Source organism: Neophocaena asiaeorientalis, unplaced genomic scaffold (assembly GCF_003031525.2).
Source record: "Neophocaena asiaeorientalis asiaeorientalis breed wild unplaced genomic scaffold, Neophocaena_asiaeorientalis_V1.1 scaffold49, whole genome shotgun sequence".
Taxonomy (NCBI): Eukaryota; Metazoa; Chordata; class Mammalia; order Artiodactyla; family Phocoenidae; genus Neophocaena; species Neophocaena asiaeorientalis.
The window spans coordinates 5,205,250-5,222,319 of NW_020172456.1; the positions used below are offsets into that span (position 1 = coordinate 5,205,250).

General features: G+C 53.9%; 1 protein-coding gene across 1 annotated transcript in view; it reads left to right on the forward strand.

Moving 5' to 3' along the window:
- The window catches only part of LTBP2 (latent transforming growth factor beta binding protein 2), a 98,969-nt gene that overhangs the window by 57,755 nt on the left and 24,144 nt on the right, over positions 1-17,070 (forward strand). The window contains exons 9-16 of the mRNA XM_024737764.1: positions 5,563-5,637; positions 8,582-8,704; positions 10,334-10,498; positions 10,755-10,970; positions 12,088-12,107; positions 13,308-13,347; positions 14,260-14,373; positions 16,498-16,626. Of these exons, the coding sequence (XP_024593532.1) occupies positions 5,563-5,637; positions 8,582-8,704; positions 10,334-10,498; positions 10,755-10,970; positions 12,088-12,107; positions 13,308-13,347; positions 14,260-14,373; positions 16,498-16,626 (882 nt within the window). The remainder of the gene's footprint in view (positions 1-5,562; positions 5,638-8,581; positions 8,705-10,333; positions 10,499-10,754; positions 10,971-12,087; positions 12,108-13,307; positions 13,348-14,259; positions 14,374-16,497; positions 16,627-17,070) is intronic.

The window sequence follows — 17,070 nt, forward strand, 5'->3', positions numbered from 1 at the left end:
GCAGTCAGAGCCTGTCTTTGGGTGGCATTTCCACAATCATTGCAGGATCCATTAGGACTCCACCAAGGAGGAAAATCTGGAATAATGGACATTATTATAATTACCAATATGTGACACGCATCACGCTCCGGGTTTTGCACGCCTGTTTAGTGTTCACAATGACCCTCTGAGAAAGGAAAAGTCATCCCCATCTTGCTGATAAGAAAGCCAAGGCTCAGAGAGTAACTTGCCCAAGTGTCTCCAGCCAGTGAGGGGCAGCAGGCCACCTTGCTTTCCTCGAAACTGTGTTTCGGGAAGGAAAGAAGGAAGGAAGGGGGGGAGGGAGGGAGGGAGGGAGGGAGAAAGGAAGGAAGGAAGGGAGGGAGAGAGGGAGGGAGGGAGAGAAGGAGGGAGGGAGAAAGGAAGGAAGGGAGGGAGGGAGGGAGATAGGAAGGAAGGAAGGGAGGGAGGGAGGCTTGAGGAATACCTACAGGTACTGTGCCAGGCATTATCATTATGCTAGCTTCAGTCTGACATTGGTTGTTTCAGTAAACAACCAGTTAATCCTCACAAAAACCCACGAACTGAGTTTCTGTCCCCACTTCTACAGGTGAAAGATCTAAGACCGAAGGAGGATAAGAAATGTGCCCAGGTCACACGGCTAGTCAGAGTGGAGCCAGGAATTAGACGCTAGTCTCGCTGCCCCAGCACCCACACTCTTTCCACTGCTCCCGGGGAGTCAAAGTTTCTATCCAGCTTACCCACCTAAAGTCTACAGATCAAGGGTTCAGCTCCAGCCTGCTCACGTGCCCCTGTGCATCAAACTTAGCCTTGTCCAGTGTGTGTGTGTGTGTGTCTGTGTGTCTGTGTGTGTATCTGTTCTCTGGGCAGAAGGGTGTGTGGCAAGGGACCCTCCACATCTCCCTGCTGCAGCCATCTGTCATCACAGATTGAGATCAGCATGGCTTGTAAACAGCCCTGTGGCCAGACATATGGCTCCACCGTCTCCTCCCCGAGCTCTGTCTCGGAGTCAGGGCCAAGAAGCAGATGCATAATCCCAGCTCAATCCATCAGCTGGGTGACCTTGGGCATGTTTCCTAACCTCTCTGTACCTCAGTTTGCTCATCTGTAAAATGGGGATAATATTAGTATCTCCAAGGCCTGTTATGAGGATTAGATAAGTTATTACCTGTAAAGCCTTTATAATAGGACCTAGCCCACAGTATGAGCTATTTTAGTGTCTGCTATTATTACTCATTCCATTTTGATTGCCTATACTGTTCCGTGTGCTGTGCTTGACTCCAGAGACATAGCAATGACAAAGAAGGCAAGGTCCCTGTCCTCACAGAGCTTATGCACTAGCAGGGGAGATGGACAAGCAAACAGGCAGCCACAGCACAGTCCATTAAGCATTACAGCAAGGGAAGGCCTACGTGTGCTGGGAGCACTCGGGAGGTGCGCCTGGTGATACCCGCCCTCTCCCATCACTGCCGAAATCTCACTCAGAGCCGTGGGTGAGTGCTGAATTCTCACCCCAAGCCAAGGTTTCTCCCTTCCATGTGCTCATCTCAACTTCGACTTTCTTTCCCCCAAAGATATATAAGCAGATTTTTCTGGATTGGCTGCTGCACTTGGTCTTACAGAAGCTGGGATCCAGCGCCCTATAGGAGGCCTCTGTGAGGTTTGAGGAAGGGGGCTGAGGGCCCTGGTTCGGGGTGGGTAGGGTGCAGGGTGCTGGCAAAAATGGGTGTCTCACGAGGAACGCTGGTTTTGACACTTCTTTCTCTCTAGAAGTCTGCCCTCACCAAGGGCTGTCCAGCCGACAGTTTCTCTTCAGGCCAGTGAGAAGGCAGAGTGCCTCTCAGGAGGAAATCACTTTCTAGAAAAAGCGCATGTTTCCAGACTAACGGATGAGCCCCACTCCTCTTAGTTCACGCATTGCTCAGCTTCTCGGGGTACCCTGCAGGTGCCACAGCTGGTGCCCAGCCTTACTGTGATCCCAGCTCTCTGCCACCCCTCTCCTGCTCTGTAAAGAAGCAAGGTCCTTCTGCCTACCTCCTCCCTCCTGGTACCACCTTGCTGCCCTGGCCTCCTGGCTCCCCCCTCCCTTCCTCTCTGGCTGTAGGAGGGATGTGCCCTTGGCAGCCAGAAGCTTGGTTGCAACCCCGACTAGGCCCCCTCTGAGCTTCACCTTCCTTCCTAACCTGTGAAACAAACAGGAAACAGACAGGAGAAACAGACAGGACAATACGCACCAAAGGCCTCAGGCCTCCGAAGCCCTGTCCAGATGTCCCCTTGTCTCAGTTCTCCAGGCCCCTGGCATCAGCCTCAAGATATTCCTTCCCACCTTCTGCGCCTGCATCTAATCTGCTTGCTTTCTGAGTTTCTCCAAACAACTTCCCCTCTTTCTTTCTTCCTCCCCATCTTCAGTTCATGCCACCAGGCCCCGGGCCAGGCGCTCACATTTCCCGGCCTCACCCCATCCTTTTTCTCAATGTCAGCATTTTCAGAATACTCACTTATCGCCACACAGCGGCCTTTTAGGCTGAAGCCTAGTTCCCATGTGGAAGAACATGCAAACCCTGGGGAATACCATCTGTGGCAAAAAAGAAAAAATTACAACTTCAATTTACAGTTCTTTAATCTTAAAAAAAAAATGAAGCTTTACTAATTTACGTCCTCACTTGATCTCTATGTCAGACTGTTGCAAGTGTCCTCAGGGAAGTGTGGGGCTTCCAGGGAAACACGGCACCTCCTCATGTCTGTCTTTGGTATCACAACATGTAATGCACGACAATGCCCTGTTTGTGGGGTTTTTCAGTTAGGTTGTCTAGTTTTAAATAAAGCAGCCCTCACCAAGTGGAGAAATGACTCTAAAAAATTCTTGCAGAGAAACAGGATTTAAAAAATGAGGGGCTTCCCTGGTGGCTCAGTTGTTAAGAATCCGCCTGCCAATGCAGGGGACATAAGTTCGAGCCCTGGTCCGGGAAGATCCCACATGCCGCGGAGCAACTAAGCCCGTGCGCCACAACTCTGGAACCTGTGCTCTAGAGCCAGCAAGCCACAACTACTGAGGCTGCGCGCCTGGAACCTGTGCTCCACAACAAGAGAAGCCGCCGCAGTGAGAAGCCCGCACACCGCAACAAAGAGTCACCCCGCTCGCCACAACTAAAGAAGGTCCGCACGCAGCAACGAAGACCCGACGCAGCCAAAAATTAATTAATTAATTATTTTAAAATCCTCTTTTAAAAAATAAATAAATAAAATAATATGAATAATCCTAAGCGATCCTTTAAAAATGCAATGCTGACACTTCTCCTCTGACACATAATCAGCCATATTCCAAGGTAAAAATAATGATGACCTCTCAGATGGGACCCAAAATGGACCCCAGGAGCCAAATGATCAAGAAGTCTATATAAAATACAGCTTAAAAAAAAAAATACAGCTTATATCTACTATCGTTAATACCAGACTTTGCCTTCAGTGTATAATGTGCCCAGAGATAACAGCTAATGACAGAGTAAAAGCTATCTTGATTAGAAAAACATTTTAGAAACTTCCCTGGCAGTCCGGTGGCTAAGACTCCGCTTCCAATGCAAGGGGCCCAGGTTCAATCCCTGGTCAGGGAACTGGATCCCGCATGAATGCCACAACTAAAGATCCTGCATGCCACAACGAATATCTCACACGTGGCAACAAAGATCCCATGTGCCCCAACTAAGACCCGATGCAGCCAAATAAATAAACAAATAAATGTTCAAAAAAAAAAAAGAAAACATTTTAAAACACTGAGACACTCACATTTTGCTGTATAACTGGATGAAGGTATAGGTATTATTAACATGTCTCTTGGTATTTGCAAGAATCTATTTCAGCAATAAAATATATGAAGAACTGTCTATTGCATAAGCCACTAAAGGTTGAACCTGTTTAGAAGATAGAAGACCTACATTCTCCACAGTAAATGACTTCTTGAATAAAAATAAGGTTTACCCAATAACTCTATAAGTACAGCAGCTGATGTTAGGACCAGCAAGGCAATGGAGCTGGGGAATGCTAACTGGAAAGTCCCCTCCCCGTACCCTTCATAGGCAAGGTATTGCCACAAAGAAGTCAAAGCTGGGAGAAGACAAGCTGTCACAGGAAGTCATCATGCGGTTAACTTCATAAAACAAGATCTTTAAAGTCTAAAGGTATCTTTACGGAGCTTCATCCTGGAATAGTGTCTGTGGAAATGCCTGTGCCCCTTGAGAATTACTGGCTATGTCTTGGCAAAGGAATCATCAAACTGAAAAAGCAGTCCTTCTTCATTTTTTTTAAACAAAAAGATGGGTGTTCCACATTTCCTGCCTTTTTCTGTGATCACAGGCAGCTGTCAATAGTATACTACCTGCTAGCCCTTTTCAAGAAAAAACATCTTCAAAAAAAAACACCTTCAAAACACTTCTTTGGAGGTTGACATACGAGTCTGACCCTCCAAGGTAGTGGAGATGTTTTCCCTGTTTTTACTGAATGTCAGTTGTTTTTGTTTCTTTGTTTTTGTTTTTAAGCACACTTTCTCTCTCTCTCTCTCTTTAAAGTAAGAGGAATGGTGTGAAATCAAGATAGGACATATATCAGCACCAAAATACTGACAGTTATTGCCTTATTGGCCCGTCTGGACTCAGACCACTGCCCAGTTTTGTTATAAACTTTAAGCGGGGCTGCTTTTCAAGGAAGTTGTGGTGGGACAGAGCCTTTTGAAAATGAATGTTTGGAAAAAATGCCATCATCCTGTAATTTGCTGCTATAAATCCTCTCCACTTGCATACTTGAAAAACTCAAGAACTGGGATATTCTAACTCTTTTTGACTTTGTAAAAACAACTAACTGACCTCAGGGAACGTGAAAATTACTAACCAAATTTCAACAACAACATCCCGTGGTTGGTGAATGTGAGTGAATGGATATCATGGATTTATAAGTGCAATCGATGGCGAGCTTCTTCCAGGATCGGGGGGCTTTGTCAGCTAGGGTGGCATTCAAACCAAGTATCAGAATAAACTGAACTTAGAACCAGACTGTGAATTGTCATATTCAGATGTTTAAAAGCTAACAAAACAACTAGAGTTGTGTAAGATGCAGCCATTGGGAGAAAGTGGGTGATGGATGCACAGGACCTCACCGTACTATATTTTGCAACTTCCTGCAAATCCATAATTACTTCAAAAACAAAAAGTAAAAAAAAAAAAAACACACAAGTTTGTTCAATCACATGTTATATTGTATAACATTGATATCATATAATATATACTGTATCTAATAACTATATGGCTATATTATTATAACTATATATACAAGATATATAGTCACTAGGTATCATTTTTAGTAATAGCAAGGTGGGCTGAGAGTAGCCTGGTGAGAGCCAGGGAAGGGATTTCAGCTAAGGAGGTGCAGCTACCCAGGGCAATGGCTTGGGGGGATGGGGCCTCACAGCTGCAGAGTGGGCTGGACATCCAGACTGCACCCCACTTCCCAGCATGGGTGACAGAGGAGCCCAAGGGCCCTCCAGTGAAACCTGTCTGTATCTTCAATCCTTAGCCTCCCCAGTGATTGAAAATGGCCAGTTGGAGTGTCCCCAGGGGTACAAGAGACTGAACCTCACTCACTGCCAAGGTAAGAATAACCAGGGACAGGGCTGGGATTGGGGAAAAGAAATAACAGAGGCTTGATGATGCGGGAAGACACCCACATCCCCAGATATAAGGAGCAGCCGCCACTGTCTGAGTGGTCCCCACTGGGCAGCTCTAAGCCCCGGCTTGGGGGAGCTATGGGGGCTGCTGCTTCCAGGGGCCCAAGGAAGTCAGAGGATAGCGATGGGGCAGCTGAGAAAGTGCCTGGGAGCCAAGCCCTCCCCTCCTCCCCATCTCTACCCACCCCCACCCAGATCTGGGTGTGTGACTCTGTAGGGCTGTGTTGTGCTGTATCTCAAGGTGCTCCACGGTCCCCGCACATCCACTCGCCTCCTGGGCTGCTCTCCCTGGAATGGGAAGACTTTTAACTCCAGGGTGGGAGGTCAAGTCAGCCTGAGTTGGTGGGGACCACTATGGACTCTTCCCAGCAAAGCACCTCAGCTGCTCAGGCCTCCTTCTCGCAGCCGGGAGCGGGGAGGGCACAGGTGAAGGGGATGGAGGGGGAGTGGGGGAGGGGGACCATAAAGCACAGTCCTTGGCCTTGCTGGCCTGGCTGGTAGGCTCTGTAAGGCCAGCTGAGGCCCAGGTGCTCTGCATTAGAGGCCCCCAGAGGGGCAAGGCCCAGGGACACCTCAGGACAGAAGAGCGGGCAGGGGGGAGCTCAGCCATGGCTCTGAGCAGGGAGCCCTTGTTGGCTGTGGACCTGGCAATAGGTGAGATATGAGCTGGGCCTTCCAGCCAGTGGGAGGCTCCTGGGGTTGAGGCAGCTGCCCCTTTGGAGAGCTTTGGGAACTGGACAAATCACTGTCTGTGCAGTTCACTTTGCTTGAAGCTAGGTTAGAGACGGGGTTGACCCAGATGGTCTCCTAGGTCCCCTCCCCGTGGAGGCTTCAGGAGAGAGGAGTCTGGGGCGGCTGAGCTATCTGCCTGTGGGGATTTCTGGCCCATGGATAAGAACAGGTGCTTGGACCCGGCAAAAGGGAAGACCTCTGACCCAGCCGAGCCCAGGCTTAGCCTCCCTCCAGGGCAAAGAGGCAAGGACCTCACGGACAGTGGGTGTGGGGAGAAGTTGGTATTTTTGCCCTTAGAGAGTGCGATGGGGCTGCTCATATCTAAACTGTCCTCAGCATCCTCTCCGCCTGGCAGGTTTCCTAGTCTGCAGTGTTAAAGTTATTCCCAGGATCTCGAATGTGCTCTCTGTCCTTCCTCCACCAAGCCCACAGGATTCAGGATGCCAAGGTGCCCTCCCCAGGAGGCCCTGCCCCTGAAACCTCCCCCTTCCCATGTCTGTGGCTGTGGTCTCCCTGTCTGGGATGGGACCCGCTCATCTCTGCACCTGCAGGCACCATCCCTCCTCTCTCCATCCTTCTCTCCTACTTCCACAGGCTAATTTTGGGGTATTGCTATGATCTGCATACACTGTGCTAGGTGTTAGTTCACAGTGATGGATGAGACACAGCCGCTGCCCCAGGTGAAGACAGATGCCTTAACAATTACACACTGTGAGAGAAGTGCTCTCGAGAGAAAGAGGCACTGGGTGCTATGGGATCCTATGGTGGGGCCCCTTCCCAGACTGGAGGATCAGGGAAGGTTTCAGGTGATACCTGACCTAGACTTAAAAAATGAATGGAGTTGGCCAGCTAGAAGGGGATGCGGGCATTCCAGGCCGAGGTATGAGTATGAGCAAAGGAGCAGTTTGGGCTGGCTGGAGTACAGCCAGTGCACCCACAGGAGATAAGAAGCGCATCCCAGGGTCTCATCAGAGCCACCGGCCCACCCACAGGCTTTTGGAAAATGGTGGAGGGCATTGGATACCAGGTGAGGGTTTAGAAGCTCCCTGTAGGAGGTGAGGGGGAGCCCAGAAGCTTCTCAAGCAGACATGAGGCAAGTCAGATTTGTGTTTAGACATCACTCTGGCCATAGACTGGAGGCAAACGGATCAGTTCCCCTTCCCAGCTCTCCCTCCCAATAGAACGTCCTGCTAAGCAGTAGGTCCCCTTGGTGCCCAAGCTGAGTCATCCCTCAGCCCCTTTATTCCTGTACTCAGTGCCAATTTCCCCAAAGCCTGTGAATGAGCAGGCAGCCCTGATGACACTGGGCTGCCATGTGTCATCTCCTGGCACTGGAGGTAGGCGGCCATCACAGATCTTCCATGCTCACCATCATCAGCAAAGGTGCCATTGCTAAGAGGGCCCCTGACTTCTTGGAGCTCAGAGTGTGAGCACTGTGATTTCCCCTGTCCTCCTAAACCTCTGCTCCACCTCCCAGCACCCGCCTCCCTCCTCCCGCCTCCTCGTCCTTGCCAGGGCCCCTCCATCCTGCAGCTTCTCACTGTGGACATGGTCCCTGGATCTTGGGTCCCGCAGAGATGCTTCAGGGTCTCTCAAGGAAGACTGAATAGGAGGGACTGGGCAGCCTGTTCTCCACCCTCCAACTCAAACTCTGCCCTCATCTACTCCCCCTGTTACGTCCCAGGATGCCGCTTACTAGTTGAGTGACTTTGGGCAAGTTACTCCTGGAGCCTCAGTTTCCTCACTTATAAAATGAGGCCGTGTGGACCTACTTGATAAAACTGTGAGAATTAAATAAGGTATCTTATGCAATCCACCTGGCATACTACCTGGCACGAGGCACTCAATAAACATTAGCTCTTAATATTATGACCATTATTACCATTTCCTAGACCCAGCGATTCACAATTTTTATCTCATTTTGTCCCCCTAACAGGACTACATCATCGTTACTATTATTATCCCCACTTTACAAATGAGAAACTGAGGCCCAGAGAGAGGGATCACACTTAGTAAACGGCAGCTCTCTTATTGCTGTCCTTCTATTTGGAGAATCATAGGAGAACTCTGCCCCGGCCCCTCCCCTCCATCAGGCCTGGGTCGGGGGTCACTTGGTCATCTCCGCCAACCCTGCAGATATCAACGAGTGCCTGACCTTGGGCCTGTGCGAGGACTCGGATTGCGTGAACACCAGGGGCAGCTACCTGTGCACCTGCAGACCCGGCCTCCTGCTGGATCCATCCAGGAGTCGTTGTGTGTGTGAGTGCAGGCGGGACCCAGGGTGGGGACGCTGAGAGGCCAGATGGGACTCTCAAGGTCCACGGGCCAGACTGAGAGCAGAAGTGCCCCTAGACCCTATCGCAGAGTCCAGGGGCTGCTCCTCCACCTGGAACTGGGCCCCAAGTACCAAACCTGATCCCTCATCCTGCTGGGACGGAGACAGTCACTGCTTCTCTGTTTTCTTTATGTATTTCTTTGAGGGCTTTGCAGTTTGGGATTTTCTACCTCCTCTGTTTTTTCTCTCATCATTACTGTCCCATCTGTTGCCTCATCTGCTTGGGGAGGATGTGTGTCGCCCCTGCTGTGATGTCTGGCTGAGCTGTGGCTGCCTCTTCCAGTGCCTGAGCTTAGAAGCCTGGTCCTTTCACTGCAGACCTTTCTTAAGGAGCCTGCCCATAGCAGGAGCAGCACTGCTGCCGGCCCCGGGGCCTTTCCGTAATCCTGCGGTCCCCGTGTGTCCGTGAGCGCGTACGTGTCACTAGTCGTATCAGCATCGTGTCCATGTGTGTGCATGTGTGAACACCCAGGCCGCTGTTTCCAGTGACCTCTGTGGTTTCCAGCTGGGAGAGGCCCAGGCTGGCAGTGCCTCCCTCCACCCGCCACTCCCCATGGCAGAGCTGACGGCACAGCCAGACCAGGGAGGCCTGACCAGTACTGAATAAAACCAGTCCCGACTGGCCTCTGCAAAGTAGCGACCCAGGTCAGGTGGGCCACCCAAGGCGCAGCAGAGTTCCCTGTGGCCGGCCAAGCCCTCTGTTTGTGAACCGCCAGGTACTGGGTCTGGGGAGGCCACAAGATGAACAGACTCCAGCACCACCCAGAGGGAGCACCCATGTGAGGGAAAGACTGGACCCAGCATCCCCAGGGCAAGGAGGTAGTAAGAAAGAGCCTTAAAGGGACAGCAGAGAACGAGGGAACCCAGAATGGGGAGAACCCAGCTGGCCACTCTCAGGAAGAGTTCATGATGACTTATTTATTAGTTCTGGAAAGAGACCCTTTATGCAGGGAGGCAGAGATGGCCCTTGGTGGTGTTATTTTCTAAACCCAGCGTGGCTCACATTCACTGCAGTCCATGGGATTTTGATTCATGGATCCAGCCAGCCAGCCATCAATCTAGCGAGCATTTACTGAGTATCTACATGCACCAGACATTGTCCAGGGTGTCTGGGCTGCAAAGACGACCAAGACAGGGCCTGGTCCCCAAAGCTCCCCATCAGGCCTGTGGTTCTCACCTCGTCTCATCTCCCCAGGGAGACTGTGGCCCTCAGAGCACACTGCTCCTCCCTCGTGCTCCCCAGGATGGGCTTTTGTAAACACGTATAGACTCAGAATCTGGAGACAAGCAGAGACATCCACATTTCCTGCTCTTAGCTTCTCCGCATGAGGGTGAGAGTCAAGGGTCGCCTCAAACAGATAACATGAGGAGGTGCTAAAAGCATTCCTGCAGCTACTCTTCCAAATGTTTTGTGAGCATTTTCAGGGCCCCAAATTCTACATTGAGATGCAGGCCAAGCCAATCTGAACACACGTGGCCAGTCACTCCTCCACCCACTGCCTTTCCCCTCTCGCTGGCCACCTGCCCATCCCCACCTGCCGTGTCTATTGCAGCGGACAAGGCCATCTCCATGCAGCAGGGGCTGTGCTACCGGTTGCTGGGGCCCGGCACCTGCACCCTGCCTTTGGCCCAGCAGATCACCAAGCAGATATGCTGCTGCAGCCGAGTGGGCAAAGCCTGGGGCGGCAAGTGTGAGAAGTGCCCCCTGCCTGGCACAGGTAACCCTCTGTCCCCATCTCAGCCCCAGCCACCGAAGGGCTTCCTCCAAGCCATTGGCCAGTTTCCCCTACCTGACCTAACGTCAGGCCAGAAGACTCTTAATTTTCCTTCCTGTTCAACTCCTTAACCCAACCTGGGGCCCCTCCCTCCTTGCCGCTACAATTGCCCTGTCCCTCAAAAGGCAGGAAAAGGAGGGCGCTGGGTTCCTGCGGGAGCAGCATCCCTCAGCTTGTCCTCTGACTGTTGAACTTGCAGAGGCCTTCAAGGAGATCTGCCCTGCCGGCCACGGCTACACCTACTCAAGCTCAGACATCCGTCTGTCCATGAGGAAAGCCGAGGAGGAGGAACTGACCAGGCCCTCGAGGCAACAGGGGCAGAAGAGCAATGGGACCCTGCCCAGACCAGCAGAGAGGCAGCCACTCCGGGAGGCCACCGGCACCTGGCTGGAGGCCGGGACCATCCCTGACAAAGGTATCTGGGTTGGGGAAGATGCCTGAGAGATTCCCCCGCCCCTCGGGTTACAGCACCTCAAAGAGCCACTGGACCCATGGCAGTCCATCTCTGGGGCATTAGAAAAAGGAGTTCAGAGCAGCAGCACAGCCCTGGGAACGTGCTCTCATGGCCTGGCCTGATGACATGGCCTCACCTCCTCTTTCTCCTATATAGGGTCAAGAGGTACCCATGTCCCAGGGAGCTGCTGGTGGGGGTGGGAGAGGTCCGCCGCATCCTCCACTCCAGCTGACCAGGCCTTTCCATCCCTTGCCCCCGGCCATGCAGCTTCTGGGGCTGGTGCTTGCTGCCAAGCCTGAAGAGTCGGCAGGTGGATCCTGGGGAATCTGGGGGCTTTAGATCCCTTCCCATGGCCTTAGAGTCAGAGCACTGGCTCCAGCTCAATCGCCTTGGGCCCAGGAGGCGTGGGGCTGGAAAGAGACTGGGCTCGAGGCACCCCTGGCAGGTGCCCTGGGCAACCACGCAGAAGGCAAGCCCGGGTTACTGGTAGCACAGGGGGCAGGGGGCCAAGGACATATGAGGACCAGGGGAACTAAGTGATGGCCAAAGTGCTCCAGGAATTGGGAACAGACAGACACGGAAGTCAGGCAGAGCCCCAGTCATCATGGTAACCAGACACTGGCCAGGCCAGGAGCAACTCCTCCCCTTCCTAGAACTGTTGCCCTGGCCTGTAGCCTGGGGCAGGGGCGGAGTGACCCGATGTGGTCGGGAGGAAGGAGGTGGCAGTGCAAGGAGGGTTACAGCGAGGATGGGGTGGCAGTCCACCCATGGGGTGGACTGGCCCGGAGCGGGTGGGACTCCTGTCACCGGGGGCATCAAAGGAGCCCCGGAGGTTTCCTCTCACCAACTGACCACTTTGTAGGCCTTCCAGACCTGGGATTCTGGGATCTGGGCTGGCCAGTGCCAGAAGGGTGGCAGGGGCAGAGGCAGGTAAGAAGAGTCTGGGCTCTCTCTACCACTGAGCCTGCGGGGGACGAGGTCAGGAGGTCACGGACTGAACCAACCCTGGCCATGGGTGGGAGGGAGAAGGCAGCCAGACTCTCCTCCCTGAGCTCACGCTCTCACCTTTCCTTCCCAGGTGACTCTCAGGCTGGCCAGGTAAGTGAGTCCTCCCACCAGCAAGTCGCGCAAGGGTGGCAGAGAGCAGGACCTGGTAGCACTGAGGCCGCAGGGCAGCGTCCCGTGAGGGAGGGAGGGGAGAAAGATGGAGTGTACGTAGGACTTTACTTGCAGAGAAGCCGTGGTGGGAGAGTTGATCCAAAGACCCAGTTTTACCCTAAAGGAAGTAATAACAACAGCTCCTGTTTTTCCAGCAGCTGCTGTGCAAGTACTCTCATTCGGGAAGCTCTGGGGCCCCGTTCAGAAAGGAAGCAGGAACGTGTCCTGTTAGTCCTGGCTGTCACTCAGGCTTTCATCACAGCAGTGAGGTCTAGAACTGGTTCCAGATTAATTCCGGATTCAGCACTTTCTGAGCCTGACTTGCTTAAGGTCTCAGGTCTCCTCTGTGAGTGGCTCGTGGGGAAGTAGAAGCAGAGCTGTGAATAGCCTCAAACCACTTCATTGAGAAAGGGGGAGCCCACCCCCTCTCCTGAGCCCAGGATTTCCCTGTAAAGAACTGAGTGTCCTCCTAGAAAAACATTCCAGAAGAGTGAAGCTGCTTCTTCCCTCATCAGTCTGCCAATCCCTACCCTATCCCTTGGCCCCTCCAAGCTGCATCCCTGACTCTCTGCAAATATTGTTTCCCCAGGGAGCTTCTTCTCTCCCAGACCAAAGTTCTTCTGTGTCCTCCCAGCCCCAGCCATGCTCCTGGCCCTCTGCCATCCCCTGCCCATTTTTCTTTCCCCTGCTCCCCACAGCTCATCTACCTCTGTCCATGGGCTATGGTGAGGGACACCAGGTGTGGCCTGGGGTCCCAGCTTCACCACACTGGCCCTGTGACCCTCGGTAGACTGGTTAACCTCTAAAGCTTCTGTTGCTGTCTGAGATGTGGAGATCATAGCACTGATACAATACTTGCTGCTGTAACACTGAGCTGGCCCATTACATACATCGGCTCATTTGATCATCACAGCCTTCTACCAGGGGATAGTTGAGAAGATTCATTAAGACAGTAGACATAAAGTGCCTGGCAGAATGCCAGGGTGTAGCAAGAACTCATCAACACCTGGAATGAATGAAAGACTGAACGAGGGAGTTAGTTGGACGGGGAGCGTGGAGGCAGGGGTGAGTGTGGAGGAAGGAAGCACATCATGGGGGTGACAGGGAAGCCAACAGTGACCTCCTCCCGTTTCTGTGCAGGTCACAACCAATGTTACCCAGCTATCTGCCTGGGTCCCAGGTGAGTGCCTCCTCCTAGTGGTGCCCAGCAAACAAAGGGAGGGAAGGAGAGACCTTAATCTAGGAGTGGAGATAGTACCTGGGAGCTGGTGCACAGGCTCAAATCAGCTGAGGTTGTGGGTGATGAGACGTGTGATCAGTTCCCCTGGGAGCTCTGTATGCCGAAGGTGTTATAGGTCAGTGAAAGGCACCGCGATGCCTTACAAATACCTCCGCAGCCACAGCACTCTTTCTGCCCTTCATGGTGCTGTTCAGCAAATAAACAAGACCAAAGAGGAAGGGCTGGCTGAAGCAGGGGCGGGTCAGGTTCCCAGAGCCCTGCCCCCAGCCTGTCTTCCCTCAAGAAATGGTTAGAGCTCCACAGAGCCCAGCTTGCCGGTCCCTGGGGCTGGGGACAGGGCACTGTTCAGAAGTCGGCTTCAGCTTCCTCTACTATGATGTGGACACTAATGCCTGCCTCTTAAGGCAGATGAGACACTGGTGGTTGAGGCAGAGCCTGTAAACTGTAAAGAACTCTGCAGACAGAAGGAGAGTGCTGAAGTAGGAGTCAGGAGACCCGGGCTTCGGCTCCATCCCCAACAAGGTAGCGGCCTTGGACAAGTGGCCATTCCCACGAGCTTCCACCTCCTTCCCTGCGGAGCGGAGTGGGGAGACCAGATGTGCTCTGAGCCCCATCAGGGCTCTCAGATACTCTGACTCTGTTTGGGGCCAGGTTAAGTTTCAGGAGACTAAGAGGCAGGGGGGGATGACCCGCCCTAGGCTCCACCCCTGGTTCTCAGAGCCCGATGGACTGGAGGGCAGGGAGGAGGACAGGGCACTGCACCTCTGCAGGGGATGTTGTCCAGGGGGTGGGAAAGCGGGCACTCAAGGGGCTGAGGCCCACTCGCTCCCCCCGCCCCTCTCCCCTCCGCAGGAGACACCATAGGAAGACCAACGCTGCCACTGCCTGGACAGGGGATCCCGGAGGCCCAGACAGAAGAGCAAGTGACCGCCCCCACTGATGTGCTGGTGACCCCGGCCCCGTCAGGTACCTGCAGCAGCCCCATGAGGTGTGGGCAGCCAGAGCCAACTCCAGGGCTCTCCCACCGGATGCACAGTGTCCAGTGAACTCCCGCCGGGGTCAGCGGCCCCGGCCGCATTCCGCAGAGAGCACAGGGTGCCCCTAGTGACTGGGGGAGTCCCGTCTGGAGCACCGGTCAAGCCAGGCAGGAGAAAGAGAAGGGGTGCCTTCCAGGAGAATCCACGGGGCCTTCTCAAGGAAGGCGAGCACATGGGGCCTCCGGGAGCCTGGCTCTTCCAGGCTGTTGACCCTGGGTCAGCTGAGTACCCTGGCGGTGGGCAGCCTCCTGCCCACAGGGAGGCCCGACTTTAGGGAAGGAAAATGATTCTATTTCTCAAAGTTGTTTAGCTGCCCTGGAGCCTGTGTTCCCCAGGCTCTGGCCGCTGCAGTGGTTGCGGGGTGGTATGGGGGAGATCCCTGGCACATCCACATTGCTCTGGAATGCACCCTCCTCAAAGGCTCGTTGTCTGGGGACTTGGTTCAAGAGAAGCAGGGCCGGTGTTGCTGCAGCTGTTCCCTGCACATGTGTGTGCTCACGTGTGTGTGCTCGTGCGTGTGTTCCCACGAGCATCCTCATCAGGGCCTTGCTGCTTGTAACCTCATAGACTGAGGTCACCTTGGGGTGAGGGGTATTTCCAGATCTCCTCCAGCAGAGGGAGAGACCCTGCAGGTTGGTGGAACAGTCCAGAGAGTGTGGGTGGGGCTGGGAGCTTGGCCTTCCTAGGCCTGAACCAGGGCGTCCCTGCTGCCCTCTCCCAGGACCCCTCTTCCCTGGGCTCAGTGCACTGCTCCAAGGAGTGTCCTCGGCCCCCCTCCACTCGGCAGGCAAGATGAGCTGGGTTAAGGGGCTCAGCTGGGGATTCAGCTATGTGGGGACAGAATCCTTCCCACAATCTATAGACTTTCGCCTGATCCCCCTTCCCCCTTGCCATCCCCCAACCCCATCCCTCTGGGAGGACATTTAGAACCTGGCTGGAGGTCCTCCTGAGCCCCCAGGCTGACACAAACTTGGAGCCAGGCCAGGGGCAGGGTAGCCCGACAAACAGGCCGGCATGCACGTTCAGTTCAGTCCAATTCAGCAAACGCTGTGAAGCCCCGCCGTGCGCCACCACAGGCCACATCCTCACCCATTCCCTTGTGTCTCTGGGGCTCCCTCAGTGCTGTGGGGCAGGGCTGGGAGTGTGGGTGTGTGGGCTTCCGGCTGAGACCTGGAGTGAGAGCATCACTCACTCATTCAGTCATTTGTTCATTCGGCATGTTTTAAGTGCCAGGTACTTTTCTGGTATTATGGACACAGTTCAAAAGACTTATAATCTCTTGCTCTCTGTGCAGCCTCAGCCCTGAGTCCTGGCGAGTCTCCAAACTGTTTCTGAATTCAGTTTCCATCTCCCATTTTTACCCATTACCACCACCCAAGGCAGTCCTTGTTTAATTCATTTCAACAGGTTTCTAGGGGCCCTCTGTGCCTCCCCTCCCACCCCAGTCCATCTGCCATCTTGCTGCCTCTCTGAACAAGATGACATGCAAGATGCGTGGTCTTTCTGAGACAGTTCTGATCACACCCCACCTCCCATGACCCCCTTGCTTACAGGCCTGTCTCAACATGGCACTCAAGGCCCTGCTCAGTTAGCCCACGCCCACCTCTCCCCTCTTCCCCTGGCAGTTGTCCCAAGACCCCCCCTCACCAGATGTGTCTGTCTGCCTAAGAAAAACTGGTCAGGAGTTGCCAGGGAAGGGAAGCGCTCGCTGTGGATGAGAGCTGTCCCCGTATTCAGGGTGATGTCAGGCTGGAGGCCTCAGCAGGGGAGCCCCTTTGCTGGGACGCGGGACACAGGTTACTGGAACCCCCTGGGTCTCAGTCAGAGGGATGCAGTGCTGCAAGCTCCATCCTGGTAGGGCTCGGGGCCCTGAGAGGAGGTGCTGTGGGTTCTTACACAGGCCATGCTATACGTGGATGTGGGAGGGCCCAGCTACGGCTGGGGTGAGGCTTCTGTGGTCCTCTGAGGCCCGTGTGCCCTGCCCCCACCCCACTCCACTGCCTTCACCCATCCGCACCCCACCATAACCTCTGCTTTGCTCCATCACCCACAGGCATTGACAGATGTGCTGCTGGAGCCACCAACATCTGTGGCCCGGGAACCTGTGTGAAGCTCCCTGATGGATACAGATGCACCTGCAGCCCCGGCTACCGGCTGCACCCCAGCCAGGCCTACTGCACAGGTATCCACGGGGGCAGCCTGGGCTCACTCAGTGGCTGGGGCGGGTGGAGGCAGGGCTGGAGGACAGTCCAGAGTCCAGGCAGCCGAAAGTCCGAGCAGTGCTGTGTGGTGGATGGACTGAGGAGAGCAATCCCTATGGACAAAGCTAACCTTAACCTCGGGGAGAGCGGTCTCTGGGAGCACCATCTGATGAGTCCCCAGGACTTCAGGAGGATGGGAAGCCACCCCAGGGTCCCCTGACTGGTACTTGGAACCTTCAGCTCTGAGATCAGCCCACCCCTCAGTCTGCATAGCAGACTGATGCCACGGCCATCCCTGGGGGTGAGGTTCGAAGGCATAACACATAAATCATCCAGTGTGGGCCTCATCCACACTCCCAATATTTTTATACAAGGGAGACACATCCACTGTACCGTGAAGGAGAAAGGAAGTTATCACCGGGCCA